Source organism: Enhydra lutris, unplaced genomic scaffold (assembly GCF_002288905.1).
Source record: "Enhydra lutris kenyoni isolate GAN:26980312 unplaced genomic scaffold, ASM228890v2 scaffoldscaffold11, whole genome shotgun sequence".
Taxonomy (NCBI): domain Eukaryota; kingdom Metazoa; phylum Chordata; class Mammalia; order Carnivora; family Mustelidae; genus Enhydra; species Enhydra lutris.
This window is the reverse complement of record NW_019154095.1, coordinates 13644925-13662588: the sequence shown is the minus strand read 5'-3', so window position 1 is coordinate 13662588 and position 17664 is coordinate 13644925. Positions and strand designations below refer to the sequence as shown.

The window sequence follows — 17664 nt, the reverse complement described above, 5'->3', positions numbered from 1 at the left end:
TCAATAGTTTGGTTTCCTGGGTCCCAGCCTTGTCCCAACTATTCATCTACACTTCCAGCAGGGTCATCTCTGTAGAAATCAGATGTGATGACTTCACTTCTCTAGCTAAGATACATCCTTTATTTGGCTTCTGCTGCCTTCTGAGTGGTTAGAAACCTTTACTGTGGCTTTTAAAAGCTTTCATCATTATTGTTTCCTCTGCCTAGAGACCTCTGACCTGTTCTCTAGCCCCCTACTTCCCGGACCCCCAGGCCCTCTCCCCGTTCCTTCAGCCAGCAGCTCAGGCAATGGCTCATTAAGCTCCTTGAGAGCTGAGTCCACCACTGTATCCCCAGTATCTAGCACACATCTTGGCATGATGTCAGTGTACTATGTATTTGCTGAAGGAATGGAAGAATGGATTTAGTTCCTAGACATAGTTAGATTGAAACAGATCGAAATGATGTCTTGAAGATGCAGCAAACACCCTCTTGGTTTTCTTTTCTTACCCTTCTCCAACACTCAGCATTGTGCTCACCCTTGAGTCTGGTTTTTTTTTTTTTACCCCAACGGTTATTTCAAATGTTCTTGATTAATTGGACATGAACAAACCCACACAATTATAAGAAAGCATTAGACGAAAGGATATGAAAGACTACATAATCTTACAAAGGGAAAAGGCCCTATTTCTTTTTGAAGACACACAACCCAACGTTCCTGAAAAGATACGCCTCGTCGAAATTTACCTCATATCAATGAAAACTGCTGCATGATGAAAGACACCATCAACAAAGTGAAAAGAGAAATAAAAACCTGGGACAAAATATCTACAACGTGCCAACAGAGAATTAATAAGTAACATATATAAAGAAGTCCTAAAAATTAAAAGGAAAAGTCAAGCCACTAATAAGGGGGGAAAAAAGGGCAAGAGAAATAAACAATTAGCGAAAGAAGAAATATAAATGGCCAAGAAGCATATATAATGATTACCAATCGAATCAGTAGTTAGAGAAATGTAAACTAAAACAATAAAAATGGAATCATTTCCACCCGTCAGGCAACATTCTTGCTTTTCACTTGTTGAACAATTTTGTTTGGGTGGGAGGATTATGTACAGACTACAGACATGGAGAAAATAAACACTCTTGTCCTGATGAAGGGCATGGTGGCAAAACCTACCTACAAGAGGACTTGGCGATGAAAATTAAAAATTTAAATACCCCTTGACCTAAAAATCTCACTTCTTAAAATCTGTCCAAAAGAACGACTTGTACATTCACAGAAGGATTTATATGCAGATATACACAGCGACAGAGGGATGTACTACATATTTGTCTTACACTAAGAGCAAAAAAAAAAAAAAACCAACTAGGTTATTATTAATAATTATTATTAACGTAGTAGTAAAATTAATGACTATATCTGCATTTCTATTATAAAATATGAGATAGACCTCTGTATACTGGCTTGAAAAAAATCTCTAAAAAAATAGATTCTTTGGAGAAGTGTCTGTTCATATGGATGGCTAACAGACACCTGAAAAAAATGTTAACATCATTAGCCATCAGGGAAATTCAAATCAAAACCACACTGAGACACCACCTTACACCAGTTAGAATGGCAAAAATTGACAAGGCAAGAAACAACAAATGTTGGAGAGTTTATGGAGAAAGGGGAACCCTCTTACACTGGTGGTGGGAATGCAAATTGGTGCAGCCACTTTGGAAAACAGTGTGGGGTTTCCTCAAAAAGTTAAAAATGGAGCTACCCTATGACTCAGCAATTGCACTACTGGGTATTTACCCCAAAGATACAGATGTAAAGAAGGGCCACATGCACCCCAGTGTTCATAGCAGGAATGTCCACAATCGCCAACTGTGGAAAGGGCCGAGATGCCCTTCAATGGACGAATGGCTAAAGAAGATATGGTCCACATATATAATGGAGTATTAGGCCTCCATCGGAAAGGATGAATACCCAACTTTTGTAGCAACATGGATGGAACTGGAGGAGATTATGCTGAGTGAAATAAGTCAAACAAGGAAAGACAATTGTCATATGGTTTCACTTATTTGTGGAACATAAGGAATAGCATGGAGGACATTAGGAGAAGGAAGGGAAAGGTAAGGAGGCGGGGAATCAGACGGGGAGATGAACCATGAGAGAGTATGGAAACTAACTGATAATTTTAGAAGGGAGGAGGCTGGGGGATGGGTGAGCCTGGTGATGGTTATTAAGCAGGGCATGGACTGTATGGAGCACTGGGTGTTACATGCAAACAATGAATCATATAACACGACATCAAAAACCAATAATGTAGAGTATGGTAATAAATGTAACATCATCGTCATCATAATAATAATGATCATAATAAGGAAGATAGATTCTTTGGCAGAATCAAATTTAGAACAGCACCTATCCCATTTAAGTTTAGAAACATAAAGGTGCCTATATATTCATTAAGGACGAGCAGAAATATACACAGCAAGTTGTCGACAGCCATCAGCTCTTTGACGATGCGAATGCACTTTGTACACTGCTACTGTGTGTACAAAGTGATGTGGTGTGATGGCTACTACTACCAACTCTCCCCACGAGTGTAGACCTCCAGAAGGCGGAGACACGTGGATCAAGGAGACCTGGTTCTGAAGTCATCCCGTGTGTGTCCCGTTTCTATATTCTGAAACCTCAAGTAGCAGCTACTGGTACTGGCTGTAAATTATAGGGAGGACGTTTAATTCCAGCTTCTGTGGCTTTGACTTTTCTCTCCCTCTCAATCTTATCCCGGTATAGCAGTAAAACCCCGTGTTCCTTGTGTGCCACTGCGCAGCTACTGGGGTGCTTTGCGTTGGGAGGGCACAGGCTGGTCTTCTCTTTCCTTGAAAGCAATTGACGCTGCTCTAAAAATTCTGTGCAGAGAAAAAGGGTTCAGAAGAACCCAGGTCTCTCCCCTAAAGTGGGAGCCTGTAGAGTCTTTCAAACTAGTAGTAATTATCCCACCAGATTACGATCTACCAGGAAAATATATTTTAATTCTCTGAGACTCTGAGTGCCACTCTTGTGTTCTGATATCTGGAATCTTTTCTCGCGAAGTACTTATGATCTCCTATAATCCTTTCGTTCTTTTCTTTTCTCTTTTCCTTCTTTCCTCCTTCCTTCCTAATTTCCTTCTTTCCTCCCTCCCTTCCTTTTGCTGCTTCTTCCTCTTCTTCACCTTGTTTTTTCAAGCCACCCCCCCTGCCCGTGCCTTTCTTCCCAATTCTGGTACTCTCTTATTTTATTTATTTAAATTTTATTTTAATATGTGTTTGGAGAACACAGTAGTCCCATCTTCCTGCTAGAACTTTTTAAGGAATCTATTTTCAAACATCTTCTTATTTTCATCTGGTAATCTCCAAACTTAGATGGCCCTGCCCACTCGCCCTACTCATTCTGCTGCTTACATTAACATTTCATTCATTTTTCCACTTCTGGGTTTTACTGCTAGCGCACTCCCACATTTTCTTGCCGTCTGAAACTTCTGTTTGTGTTCCGTCTCCCTCTCTCTCCTGACTGTTTTTAATCTTTCTAATTTCTGAATAACCTCAGTTGAACTGTGCTTTCCTCTCTATTGTCATTAGCCTCCACTTAAGAAAAAAAAAAAAAAAGAAAAAAAGAAAAAGCCTGTTCTAGGTCCATTTTCCTTACATATCCCCACAAACTAACACTTCTGAAGGACAAAAAAACCAAAAACCAAAAAACAAAACCCTCCAAAACAACAAACCCCCCCAACAAAAACAACCAATAAACAAAAACAAAACAAAACAAAAACAGCAAACAACAACAAAAAAACCCCCCCAAAATAAAAAACTATCTAATTACAAGTAAGATATATCATTCCTGGCACTGTATTTTGGCATAAAGGTTAGTATTTTTGTGTCCTCAATTACCCAATCTCTAAGAGCGGACTTGAGTCCCATGCGTTAAGAACCCACAGGGGAGCTATCCATTGGAGGACCAGACAGGGGAAGCAAGATGTTAAAAGGCACTCTAACTAGGAAGATGGGAACATGGTAACAATGATAACATATTTTGGCGAAATCATCTTGTTTATGTATTGAAAAAAAAATTTTTTTAAAGTAGGCTCCATGCCCAGTGGAGAGACCAATGCGGGGCTTGAACTCACAACCCTGAGGTCAAGACCTGAGCTGAGATCAAGAGTTGGATGCTCAACTGACTGAGCCACCCAGCCGCCCCAAGAAACTGTCTTGATGATAAGCATCTTAAGTTGCTATAAAGGTACAATTGCCTCTGGCAAGCTTTTGCATTTTGATGCTTGCATAGTGGGGCCACCATATGGGGAGCTATTTAAAATCAAGGAACCCTCTACTGAATGAGATTCTCAGTGGGCACGCCACATAAAAAAAAAAAACAGCCATGCTTATAAAAGGATGTAGGGGGAACTGGAGAGCACTTTGCCATCCTGGGGGTTGGAAAGCGTATGGAGGTTCGGGGCTGCTTTTCTTGTTCTCATGTGAGAAGACTATAATTCTGTGGGAAAGAAGGAAAGAAGGAATAGAGGAGTTCCTCCTGAGAGTAACAGAATTCTATGAGCTATACGAAGTAGTTATTGGATTATATTCTCTGGTTAGACGAAAACGAAATGCTGTGGACAGCTATACTATTCCTGCGGTAAAATCTGTTTTTCTGCCTATCCCGCATCCACACCCCTTTCTTCCAGTGATAGAAAGTCAACTGTTCTGTGGGCATGGGACATAATTCAAGCCAATGAGGGTCAGGCTCAGACCCAGGCCTCCTGTAACCACTGAGAAAGGCTGTCTCCTTGTGCGGGGTTGTTATGCTGTGCGACGTGAAGCCAAGCTGCTGGGGGTCATTCTGAGGAAGAGACAGGCCGAGAGTGGTGCGACGCAGAATAAAGCAGAGCTGATAGATGAATTAACCCAGATTTCTGTTATCATTGTGGAAACACCCAAGTGCAGCTCTCTCTGTATTTTTCAGTTATATAAGCTAATAAGTTTTTCTTTTTTTAAAGCTTAAGGCCGTTTGAATGGAATTTCTATCGTGTGCCACCAAAGTCTCTCTCCTGGTAAGAATAATAAACACTAGGGATGTCCTTGTGGAGGGGAGGCGGGAGCCTGTGGTCAGGCAAGCTGAGAGACAGACAGGGCCATTTTCAGAAGCTGACTAAGGGGGACACTTGAGTAGAGAACGAGGCAGCGGAGGCTCACGGTCTGATACCCCAGTCCCAGTCACACTGCACTAAATGGTGACCGGTTCCCAGCTCTTCGCCTGCCTTTTCTCTCTGATCTTAGCAGCTTTACCATCAGAGTGAGCTCTGGGATACGAACGGGCAATGGCTTGGCCCAGAGGGAGGCTGACTTTGTAGGCGCAGAAAGAGTAGAAGAAATATTGATAAGCCAAGGCTAGGCATGCTCTGCTGATTCTCTGCCCTGAAAGCTTTCTCAAGTAGGGCAGGATATGGTGAGGCTGGGACATGTCATACACAATTACCTGGTCTGGCAATTCATTTCCGACTTCTGCTGCATGATTGAAACATCTTCTATTCCATTGCCTGCCTTTGTCCTGAGGCTCTGTGCCAACAGCCTCTGTTGGACCCCAGAGCTAGATTTGAGAAGCAGTTTGGGGAGGTATCTGGTTGATTCCATACAGAGTGCAGATCTTTGTCAGGGCCTTTACCGTGGGTAAAAGACTGCCCTCAGTTCTGAAATGCCGGTGACCCTGGGTCCATGACAAGTTTGTTTATTTGAGCCTTAAAGAAATAAGGCCCACCTGAATAGGAGATTCACTTCTTATGACTGTGTGGATGTTGAGGGAGGGGCTACTGATAAATTTCCCCATTGCATTTCATTGGTAGTCTCTTCCTTCTCATACTGAATTCCCTCCTAAGGCTGCCTTTTGTTTGTGTGTTTAAGATTTTATTTATTTATTTGGCAGAGAGAGAGAGAGATCACAAGCAGAGAGGCAGGCAGAGACAGAGAGGGAAGCAGGCTCCCCGCCGAGCAGAGAGCCCGTTGTGGTGCTTGATCCCAGGACTCTGAGATCACGACCTGAGCCAAAGGCAGAGGCTTTAACCTACTGAGCCACCCAGGCGCCCCAAGACTGCCTTTTCTTACACATTTTAGAGACATGAAGGGGAAATGGGACTCCATGGTCAAAGAGGTGCACCTATTCAGTGCGATGCAGATGTTGAGGATTTGTAGTCTTAGTGGAGAGGAGGCAAGCCAGATTTGGTAAAGAAAAAGTACATTTCAGAGGGGAAGGAAGACACTTGGTCTAAGAAAAAAATATGATTTCCCCAAATATGATGTCCCTTCTAAAATTTTTTAATGTATCTTCTTCAGTTCTCGGGATAATAAGCAACCTTTTTTTTTTTTTAAAAGATTTTATTTATTTATTTGACACACAGAGAGATTGATCACAAGTAGGCAGAGAGGCAGGCAGAGAGAGAGGCGGAAGCAGGCGAGAGCCCGATGCGGGGCTCCATCCCAGGACTCTGAGATCAGGATCTGAGCCGAAGGCACAGGCTTAACCCACTGAGCCACCCAGGTGCCCCTTATTTTTTTTAAACAAAGATCTTGTTGTACAGTGTTGCTCAGACTGGTCTAGTAGCTGTTTGAGTGATGTGCTGGTTAGGGCCAAATCAACCTCTTCATTTGTTCTTCCTCCCTTAGTCACTTAACATGTTAAACTACTTGACTACTTTCTGGCAATCTCACCATTTGACAACAAACTTATTTTGAACAATGGTTCTATCCCAGCACAAATTAGCATGTGTCATGAAATTTTAGGTATGGGCCTTATTTTAAATATTCTGCTCTACTGACCTCATATAGGGACGACAGCCTTAATGGCCTGATTACGTGCCTTGATTTGGGGTTTGGTGTAGAAAATACTGTCTTTATTCATACAGTCCATGCTTAAGTTCAAGCAACCCTCTAGCTTAGGTTGTAAGGCACCAGGGTTATGATCTCAGGGTATAATAAAGCTGGCATTGAGATTCCTTCTCAGCAGATCAGCAAAATTAGGTTAGGGACAGGAATACAAATTATATGAGATAAGTAAAGAATCCACAGGAGGTCTTCTATCTGCTCAGATTTCCTCTTGGAGAGGGAAGCCTAGAGATAGCATAGTTTCATGCTAATAAGAATAAACAAAGGGGGAACGGGCCAATTCACAGCTGATAAATTCTGAGGCAAGGGAAAACCCTCCTTAGCTGATAACAACACTAAAGAGTTGATTAGCCCCTAAATTACTCTGCCGTGTCTCTGCAGACCTGGCCCTGCAGTCTGCTTCCCTCTGAGAGAGTTTGTAACCTCCTCAATGTAATCTCCTTTCAGAAGACAAAATCTGGAATATACGATCAAAGAGGGAAAGAAGCTCCCCTTCCTCCCTAGGCAATAGAAAACAATGGGGCAGGGGCTTCTTGGGGAAAAGCAATGAGGAAAGCTGCCATCTGGGCTGCGGTTGGAGAATTAATGCTGCCATTTCTACAAAGCGTGCAGTTACGGGGTGGGGGTGGGGCGGTCGAGGCAACAAGGTATTACTACGTAGGAAAAGCTTTGAGGGTTAAGGACCACTATATCTATCCAGAGAAAAAGGAAAAGAAACTTTGGCTCAAATTTGTGGCTCAGATTTCTCGATAGCCCAAGTTAAAAAAAAAATACAAGGAAACTGAACAGTTTGTTAAAAAAAAATACAAGGAAACTGAACAGTTTGTTAGAAACTAAAGGGGAGAGGGCGCCTGGGTGGCTCAGTGGGTTAAGCCGCTGCCTTCGGCTCAGGTCATGATCTCAGGGTCCTGGGATCGAGTCCCGCATCGGGCTCTCTGCTCAGCAGGGAGCCTGCTTCCCTTCCTCTCTCTCTGCCTGCCTCTCTGCCTACTTGTGATCTCTGTCTGTCAAATAAATAAATAAAATCTTTAAAAAAAAAAAAAAAAAAGAAACTAAAGGGGAGAATGGCAGCGCGTTGACTGGAAGATGACATACACCTGGTTTGAGAAAGACGGTAGGCATATCCTGCGCATGTGCGTGTAGGTGTAGTATGTGCGCATGTGCACGCCGGTGTAGTATGTGCGCATGTGCATTGGAGGAGTGGTTGTTGGGGGGGGGGATTGAGGGTTGGTTTTAGTCCCTTTGCTTCCCAAAGAACATATCCACTCTATGTAGGAAAGAAAAGACTGTTAATCCTCCCTGACAACCTCCTATGAATTTCAGTCAGCCAAGACGAAAGCAAAAGGAAAATGGAGTCCGAGCAGCCGCTACTAACGACATACTATTTGCCTGTCGATGTACTAAGTACAATGTACTAAGTACCTACATTCTCTCGCTTAACCCTTTCAAAAACTCCTTTGTTCCTGTTTCATAGATGAAGCAATTGTGAAGTCACATAGGTCCAAGGTAGGGTGAAGAACCGACTCCAATACCTGCACTCTTCACAAACCTGTCTGGCTCCTGTGGACATTCCCAGACAGCAGGTGGGACGAAGGAGGCAAGTGGGGAAACACATCCTAAAGCACAGAGCAAGTGGCCACCGAGGCCCAGCTAGGAACTAAGTCCCTTCTAAAAACTCAGGCCTAAATGCACGCCCCAACTGAGCGGCTACAAGGGACACCCATGTCATCACCGGAGAAGTAATCATGAGCGGGTGCCCCTCTTTATTCTCTGAAATGAAACTGTGCACAACAGGGGAAAGAACTACTTCTTAACCACGGGCCTACCGGGGTGGACTGTCCCAATCTTTCAGCAGGCTGTGACGTTTAGGATAAAGAGACACCGGGAGAACGGCTTCAAAAGCTGTTTTCTTCACTATTTTTTCCCCCACCTGTGCTTTCATCAGAAGAGCTTGGGAAATGCCCCGCAACTTTTAGAATGTTTAGGTATTAAAATATTGCTTTAGAGCTCCCAATTCACAGGGCCGTATATACTGGGATGTGGCGAATCGTTATCTCGAAATGAGGAAAAGCTACAGAGGACAATGAACATTATACAGGAGCTGGATGACCTTGCCTTTTTCCTGAATGATAACAATCTTGCATTTGTTTCAGGGAAAATAGGGAGCAAAAATCACTCGATCAGCACTCATACATTTTTCAATCAACCTAATCTAGGGGGATCAGATTTTCGGGGACACCAGATAGCTATGTAATGTAGAAACCTGTGCTCTGGCACACACTTGTTGTCACGCTCAGCATTTCTTACCTCCTTCATTGTCCTTGCTGTCTGTGCAGAGAGTCTCCATGGCTACATCACACCCCGCTCCTCTCCACCCTGGCTGGCAAACACAATGCCAGCCGTTTTGGTCCAGTGTACATCTTCCGTTGCTGTTGCACAGCCCAGGACAACCCTCTGTCAAAGGAGACAAAGAAGGAAAACACAAGTGATTTGAGTATGGAACGTTTTCGCACCCAAAATAAACAGATAAGGGACACTTAGTGGGAACAGGCCTTTGTAAACAGCACAAATACTGTAATTGCACATGGATAGAAACAGCAACAGTCTCTAAGGAATCTAATTCTTATCCAAGTGGCATCTTTGATTGGCCTGACCCTTGAGACACCACTTACCTGTGCAGGACAGAAATATATAGAACGATCCACTAACTAGCCGCAGGCCAGACAAAATTAACTTAATTTTTTTTTTTCCCTTGAGCAAAGCAACAAGGTTGATTGTATGGTGTGAAAGAGCATCTCGGCGAGATAATTTCAGAATCCCTGGAATCGATTTTTAATCAGTTGCAGACATCACTGGCCGCTCATTAGGACATGCCTTCTTACAGCACCTTGTTGCTTTAAAAAATTCCCTCTAAATTCAAAAGCGTGAAAGTGGCGATGAGGATGGGAACGATGTTAAAAAGAGAACGTTAATTTTATCTGGCCTCAGAGTTGCCGTACATTCATGTGAAATTACAGTGCATTAAGTAACTGCACAAAGTATAGGCCAGTCTTGATGACTATACTTTATGCCAAGAGTACATTCCTTTTCACAGAATAAGCAAAGCCCAGGAAATAGTGAAGCAGCTTAGCATCTATTCTAACAAACATCAGGATTCAGGCTGCATACGGATGGGACAGGACCGACAGGATTTCCAACTAAATGTAATAGCTGTGCATATCTGATTACTTAGGACGGACAAAATGAAATACCATAAGGACCACAATAAAACATTGATAGACTGAACAAAAACACGGTAGTGACGTGCTTCAAGACAGAGAGCGAAGAGTGATATTTTGTGACAATCTCCCTAAGGCTTTTATGCTGTTACCTTTATATCCTATCTTGTCTGCTTTTATGGGCAAGGAGGGAAAATTTGGGAAACGATTAAAATAATTTAATATATCCAAAATCTATAATTGTTTCAGTCTAACATGACATTAAAAAAAAACAATTTTTGCCACTTCCTACTGATGATATCTGGCATGCAGCCAACATGGCCTGTTTATGAGGATGACACTCAGGTAGAGTTTGGTGTTCTAGTCTATGAGTGTGATGTGACACCGTCAGAAACAAGGATATAGATGCTCCAAAATGGTAAGAATAATTAGCTATTAATCAGATCTCTTTGGACGGAATTATTTATAATTTGATATAAAATGCCTATAAGTCAAAAATACTTGCTAGAGCGATGGGGGTTTGTTATCCCGCTTCTTATAATCAGAATGCTACTCTTGTTTTGGTGACAAAATTTAAGGGAATGATCTGTTTAAAGATGTTTATTTTACGTCATTTTGAAAGAATTATTCATATATTGGCTTCCCCTCTTCCACTGTGGAACTTGAAAATATCTCAAAGAGACGTTCTGTCTCTTAAGATTAGAGCTAGGAGAAAGAAGACTATTTTGACAGTCTCTTGTGGTAGGGGAAAATGAAATTATACTTATGGATACCATCAGGTCAGGATAAGATTAATTTTGCTGCTTCTTTTCTCTCAGACAATTACCATCTGTATCTATGGATTTTCAATACATTAAAGGTGAGTTTTTCCTTCTGGATGTTTTTGTTTGGTTTTTCACGAAAAAGGAAGATTTAATCGCCCCCCTGACAAAGAGGCATAGCAGCTGGATGCACGGACACAAGAGTTATTATACGAAAGCCTGGATATTGCCATGAATATTTTCATATTCTAATGAAAAGCACAAACAAGGAATAGAAAATAGGTAATCTGAGGAGAAAGGGAGAGGGACTTTTCTCTTCTGAAAAAACATTTTTCCACCTATTTCTACGAGAACTGAAGAGACGAGAATCTGCTGTTTTCTGCTGAGCAATGTTATCATTTCTGTTTTGCAGAGTGCATGGTAATTTTGTCGTTTTTCAGAAAAGAACAGAATGGAAATTATGATATCACATATATTTTGAAACATTTAGAAGTAGCCAAAGAAGTTTCCATATAAGGATAAATGAGACTTCTCTCAACATATATTAACCAGAATCTTCTTTAGATTGACAATTTCTTATTCTGTGATAAGAGAGTGAGCATTGGTGATTCTTCAAGAGAGAATTTAAAGCTCATTAGCTGAATTGCCAACAACGAAGATCTTAAGGCAGAAAAATAAAGTAAAATAAACAAAAAACAGCAAATGTACTGTTATCTTCAGTTTTTGGTTCCAGTGAAAACTAATGCTTTTACATAGGAATGAAATTTGTGATAACCCAAAATTATAAAAATGAGACACGGACACTGAAGTCTCGATACTTTAAACCCAAGGCACTTCACATAATGTAAGCCTGATTTATAATTTATAAAAATATGCATGAGAAACAGTCTATTTTCAAACCTAGAACAGTCTGATACACAGTTATATAGAGATATATAGGTAGATATGTCAACAAAGAGCGAGTATACAGTACCTTTAACTATCTTATCCAAATAGTGAGCTTGAGAAATTAAAAAGGAAAAAAGAACAGACAGACATTTCAGAAGTGTCACATGGGACAAGGAAATTTTCAGAATTTACATGCAAATCGAGTAGCCGCAGTGGACAGGAGACTCACATCACACGACAGAGATGCACTTCGTTATCTTCTAAAATGGCAATATATTCACGTTTCAGTAAATGTGGTCATGATTCCAGGAAATACTCAGCATTTTCAAGAGAAGTGCGCAGGGCAACTGACACTACCTTTCACAGATTATCTGGAACGTACCCGCCCAAATCCTGCAGATTATACTTTAATAGCCAAGCGGGACAAATGGATGAGAGTTACGAATATACAAACTTTTTGAGGGGGGGGATGTAGAAAATCATGCTAATTTTTAAAGGTTCACTTTTAAGGAAGTAGTTTTGTAAGGGTTGCGTGGTTGAGGGCAAAAAGGACAACACAGAAGCTGTGGAGGGACCGTTTTTGTGTGTTCTGATGCTGTCTTTCTTCAGCCCGAGAGAAAACCCACCCAAACCCTGCTGCCCTCCCCTTCTGTCTTGAGTCACTTGTGTATTTACCTATTTATCAAACTTTAACGTCTAGTAAATAAGCAAAAAAGGGAAGTAATTAAGAATCTTGGAGTAAATGGAGCAAATTTAATATACTATAAAAAGGTATGTATAAATTCTATAGAGAACGATTACCCAGGAGCCCTTGACTATACCTCTGCTGGACAGTGGCGTATTGCGTAGGTAATCTGTGATGAAATACAGACTCTCCTAAGATCCTGTTTCTTTTCAGGATTCGTCCTGGAGCAGCCACATTTCTCACAACAGTTCCTTAGGAACAGCCAGGATTAAGACCAAAGTCTCTTCCTGTACCTGTCCATTTAATCTTTCATGAGGTTACAAGCAGGCTATACCTTTCCTCTCGAACAGAGGCATCCATACCTCTCTCCCCTCGCGCAGTGCAGAGATGTTAATATATTCTTAATAAGCCTGAAATCTTCTTGGTTTGTCAAAACTCATACATCTTTAATGATCTAAAATTGCTTTTCAAAGATGCTTATGTTGATGATTTTTCATTACTGACACATGCAAGTGATAGCCCAACTCATAACAGAATGATTTAAACTTGAACTTGCACTTTAGCCACTCAGGTCTGCTAGTTCTGTCAGGTGCATAAACAAAGCCATAAAACTTTCTGACACATCTGTACTGTGGATATAAAAGGCTTCTTCACGTTGCCACAGGATTCCGTTAGAGGCTCCTGAATTGCATTTAAACGTAAGTGTTTACAACTAATTGACAATATATTGCAGGGGAAATTAAGGTGAAGAAGAAACACTCTTAGGTACGGCTTTGAAATGAGAAATTAATGAAAATAACTATTTTCAAACGTTAAAATAAAAATATACTATGGTTTAACATCATGCATGCAATTTCTCAGTAATCCCTTATGAACCTTTTATAATCTAGTAGAGATTCTTAATAGCTCAAGTTGATGACCTAAACATAAACAGAGTGCCTTATTTAAAAAGGAGTTTCTGATCCAGACAGGGTAGTGTTTTTGAAGGAATTCTCAATTCATAAAAATTAATCACACTGATCATAGTTGGAGAGCCTTTTTCTTTAACTTTGGGTCCACTTCAGTTAACACAACCGAAATAAGGAATGCAATTAGTTTTGATCTGGATTAGTAGTTTTAAAGGAGGAATGGATTATTTCTAATCCAGCCCATTCTGTTATCTTAGCAAACAGAATCAATTACGCAAAACAGTGGCCTGATTACAGGTAAAGGTAGGTGTGTCATTGGGTCAGAAGAAAAACAAAAGTGGAGATGAAATTAGCAAATATACTTAAAATAGACAGCAGATCAACATTTATATAACACTTTAAATATTAAAAATATTGAACACAAATATTGCAAACATTTAAAACCAACCGGAAGAACAGGATCTGTACTGAGAAAGAGATACCAAAATTTTTGCATTTTATATCATAGGGAGTAACTGTAAGGCTGATAGTTTCTTCCTTCCTTCCTTTCTTCCATCCTTCCTTCTCTCTTTCTTTTCTTTTTTCTTCTTTTTTTTTTTTGAGGCTAACTGTTTCAAACCAAGACAGGAAGGGGTCAAAAAACACCATGTATATTTTGTCCTCGAAGATTAAAATTTCTGATAATACCACAAAAGCCTTGTTCTAGATGATAAAGATGCTAAAAGGAGATGTCTATAGATGAGGTTCAAATAATTATTAAGAATAATAATTGCAACAATAAAAACATCATTATATAAGCCACTACAGGAAATTATCAGAAAAATGCAGGCATGTTGCAAGAAGCCATTAGGAACAATAATCGTAAAAATAATACAGTATATTTAAAAATTAATATAACTAACAACGGCTGAAATGCACATTAAGTTGCAAAAAAACTTCTTTGAAAACTAATGAGTGTGCTCTGACACTAAAACAAGGTCCTTCCTATTAGACCTACTCACCAAAACTTTTAAATTTGCTTTATAGAAGAAAACTCTTATAAACATCAGTGCTAGACATATAAAATGGAACCCCTTAAAAAAAACTATTCTCCAGTAAAATGTATTCATAAAACACTTTCCCTGGAGTTTCAATTCTTTATCATTTAAAAAGACCCACGTGGGACATGGCGGGGGGGGGGGGGGGGGTTGCGAGGGGGGGGGGGGGGGGGGGGGTGGGGGGGGGGCGCGGGGGGTGGTCAGTATTATCGTATTTCCTGTAAGAGAGTGATTCTTAATCCTTCTGGGGTCTCACATCTCTGAGAAAAATGGTGAGAGCTAAGGACTCCCCCTGCCACCACCACCCGCAGGATGCAATGCAGGTGTGTTCACAGACTCGAAATGCTGTCTTTGGTTTCAGTTCTTCCATGGGCTCTGGTCCTATAAATTGCAGACTGTGAGCACCAGGCTGATGTATTAATGATCCCCAGATTTCTAGCTCTGGTCCAGGTCCAGACCAGATTCAGAAGAATGCAGGGGATGCGCCTAAAGTATTCCCATCCCACTCTGCTCCCTGAAAATAACAATAAAGGCTTACTTTGTGTCAGATACTGCTCTGAACCCTCTCTAGCAGGCTCCCACTTAATCCTCCCCACAACGCTGATATAAATACAGTTGATACAGTGAATACAGACAGAGAGACTGAGGAGGGAGAAACAGTGTATGCAAGGGCACTGACTCGGTCATGACGCCTCTTCTTGCTCGGAGCTACTTTGGAATTATTTTTGATCTAACACAAATTTAAGTAGATAGCTACAAAGCCAGAAGATGGTTCTACTGTCATCTTAGATGTCTTCTACATGGCTTCCTTGGGAAATGGCCAGGTGGTCTAACTTAAATTGCAGAATGCAGGTTGAGTGTCTTTTAAATGTCAGAGCTAATTCTTGGTCTGTATTGTCTCTCTTTCAAAATACATTCAGACACACAGTCATCTCTAGAACCTAATGGATGAAATGACTGCTCAGGTTTCTAGCCCATGTGTTTCAAAGTCCATGGTCTACTTGCTGGTTCAGGTGGGCAAAGATTCAGTGCAACTGTCGATGGGGAAGAAAGTTTGGGTCATCAAGAATATTTTTATCATATGAATAGCCCAGAGACCTCCTGTATCACCCAAGCAAATGGGAAGTACTATTCCTTTTCACACACTTCCCTCTAGATGTTTCTTTATTTTTTTAAAGATTTTATTTATTTATTTGACAGAGCCAGATCACAAGTAGGCAGAGAGGCAGGCAGAGAGGCAGGCAGAGAGAGAGAGGAGGAAGCAGGCTCCTTGCCAAGCAGAGAGCCCGATGCGGGACTCGATCCCAGGACCCTGAGATCATGACCTGAGCCGAAGGCAGAGGCTTAACCCACTGAGCCACCCAGGTGCCCTAGATGTTTCTTTTTAAAAAGATTTCTTTTTTCAAAACCTCTAATGCCCTATATTTCCCTCTGTGTTTTCGGGAAGATGGGAGGAGATGGACACAAACTATTCTACTCTCATTTGTACCCTATAGTAAGGATCTGGAGTCCTGAGGGGGGAACCTTGGTCATATTTAGTCTTGAACAGTTTTTAATTCCTAATGCATACTCTAGAAAGGAAGAGTAACTTTTTGAAAAGTCTACCTACATATTGTTGGCTCATCTGCTGATCTATCAAAATTATGGGCACCCACCTCCCTCTGTGTCCTTTAGTTATCGGACTCTTTCCTTTTTTCTCACCAAGTCCTTATCATGGAAGAAGTCTAGGAGCATGAACACTAGGGTCAATGTGAAAGGAGAAGACAAGAATCATGAACTAGCTGTGACCAGTTCAATAAGAGATTCTGTAAAAGTCCAAGGCTTTCATGATATAGGGACATATGACTCTGAAGGTGTGAATTGTCTCCATGAGAAATGTAAACTCCAAGGCCATGCTAATCCCATGCTAATCCCACTGCCTGGCTCATAAGGGAGTCTTAATATCTGCTGAATAAAATGATGAAATGTCCTTATTACATGTGTTTGGAGCTTCTGAAGAAACTCTATGAATAACACAGAGGCTGCTTTTCATAAGCACATGTCAGCAATACCTTGTTTCCAAAACCCTCCTGCTCTCTTTCAAGCATCTGTTCTTCTCCCCTCTTTCAACCCATCCATCCTAACTATATACAATAGTATTAACAGTAACTACCATTTACTGTTCTTACTGAGTGCTGACAACTATGTTAAACATTTTACATGAGAAGGCTTAACTTTCACCACCTTATGGAGTAATAGGTACTTTTGTTAACTTCCTTAGTTCACAAATGAAGAAAGGGAGGTAGTGGGATAACTTTTGGTCAAAATGCTAGGAAGTGGCAAAGCCAAAATTCCAACCAGGTAGTCTGTGGCCAAAGTCCATGCACTTAATAAATCAGCTATAGTCATAACTCAGAAGAATCAGAACTATGTACCTATGTAAGGTAGACCAGAAGCATCATCTGTTTTTGGAATGGCTGATAAATTTACTTGAGTGCATGAAAAAATAAGATGAAAAAAAAAAAAAAAAGAAATCCTTAATTCAACTTTGACAATTAAAGGGAGAAACTAGGAAGTAAGATTAAAATCCAAACTAATTTAAAATATTAATCTATCAACACAACTTCATAAATATGAGAGTGCCTTATGTAGACTAAAGAAAACTTTATGATAAGATCTGCTGTAACCGGGGGTGTCCTGGTGGCTCAGTCAGTTAAGAGGCTGCCTTGGGCTCAGATCATGATCCCAGGGTCCTGGGATGGAGCCCCGCATCAGGCTCCCTGCTCAGTGGGGAGCCTGCTTCTCTCTCTCCCTGCCACTCCCCCTGCTTGTGCTCTTTCTCTCTCTGACAAACAAATAAATAAAATCTTAAAAAAAAAAAAAAAAAGAATTGCTGTAACCTGTTTTCAAAACCCAAAGTTTGGAAAACCAATAAGCAAGATATTAAAACTGAGAGGGGAAAACCAAGAAAAAATTAAAACAAGTGAGTTTGAAAAATAAAAGAACAGAAATAGTTTCATTAAGGCATAAATTCTGCATAAGAAAAGTCTTTTGAGTGGTAGTCCCAAAGAAGGTTGCTCAATTAAAGAAGAGGTCAGAGGAGGATATATATCTGCTTTGGGGAAGAAATGGGATATTTGGAGGTCTACACAGAATGGGATCAATGCCAAATTTGCTTTCCTTTTAGTGTCAAAAAAAAATTCTTAAAAACACAAAGAAGAAACAAGGCCAAACCAAGTTGGTTGTATATCCATTAGACAGCTCACAAGGGAAAAATACAAATAGTTTGTGTATACAT

At 40.7% G+C, this 17664-nt stretch overlaps 1 protein-coding gene across 1 annotated transcript in view; it reads right to left on the bottom strand.

Annotated features, from left to right (window-relative positions):
• The window catches only part of LOC111144452 (teneurin transmembrane protein 3), a 494164-nt gene that overhangs the window by 64760 nt on the left and 411740 nt on the right, over positions 1 to 17664 (bottom strand). Inside the window, exon 13 of the mRNA XM_022498770.1 lies at positions 9198 to 9344. Coding sequence (XP_022354478.1) covers positions 9198 to 9344 — 147 coding nt within the window. The remainder of the gene's footprint in view (positions 1 to 9197; positions 9345 to 17664) is intronic.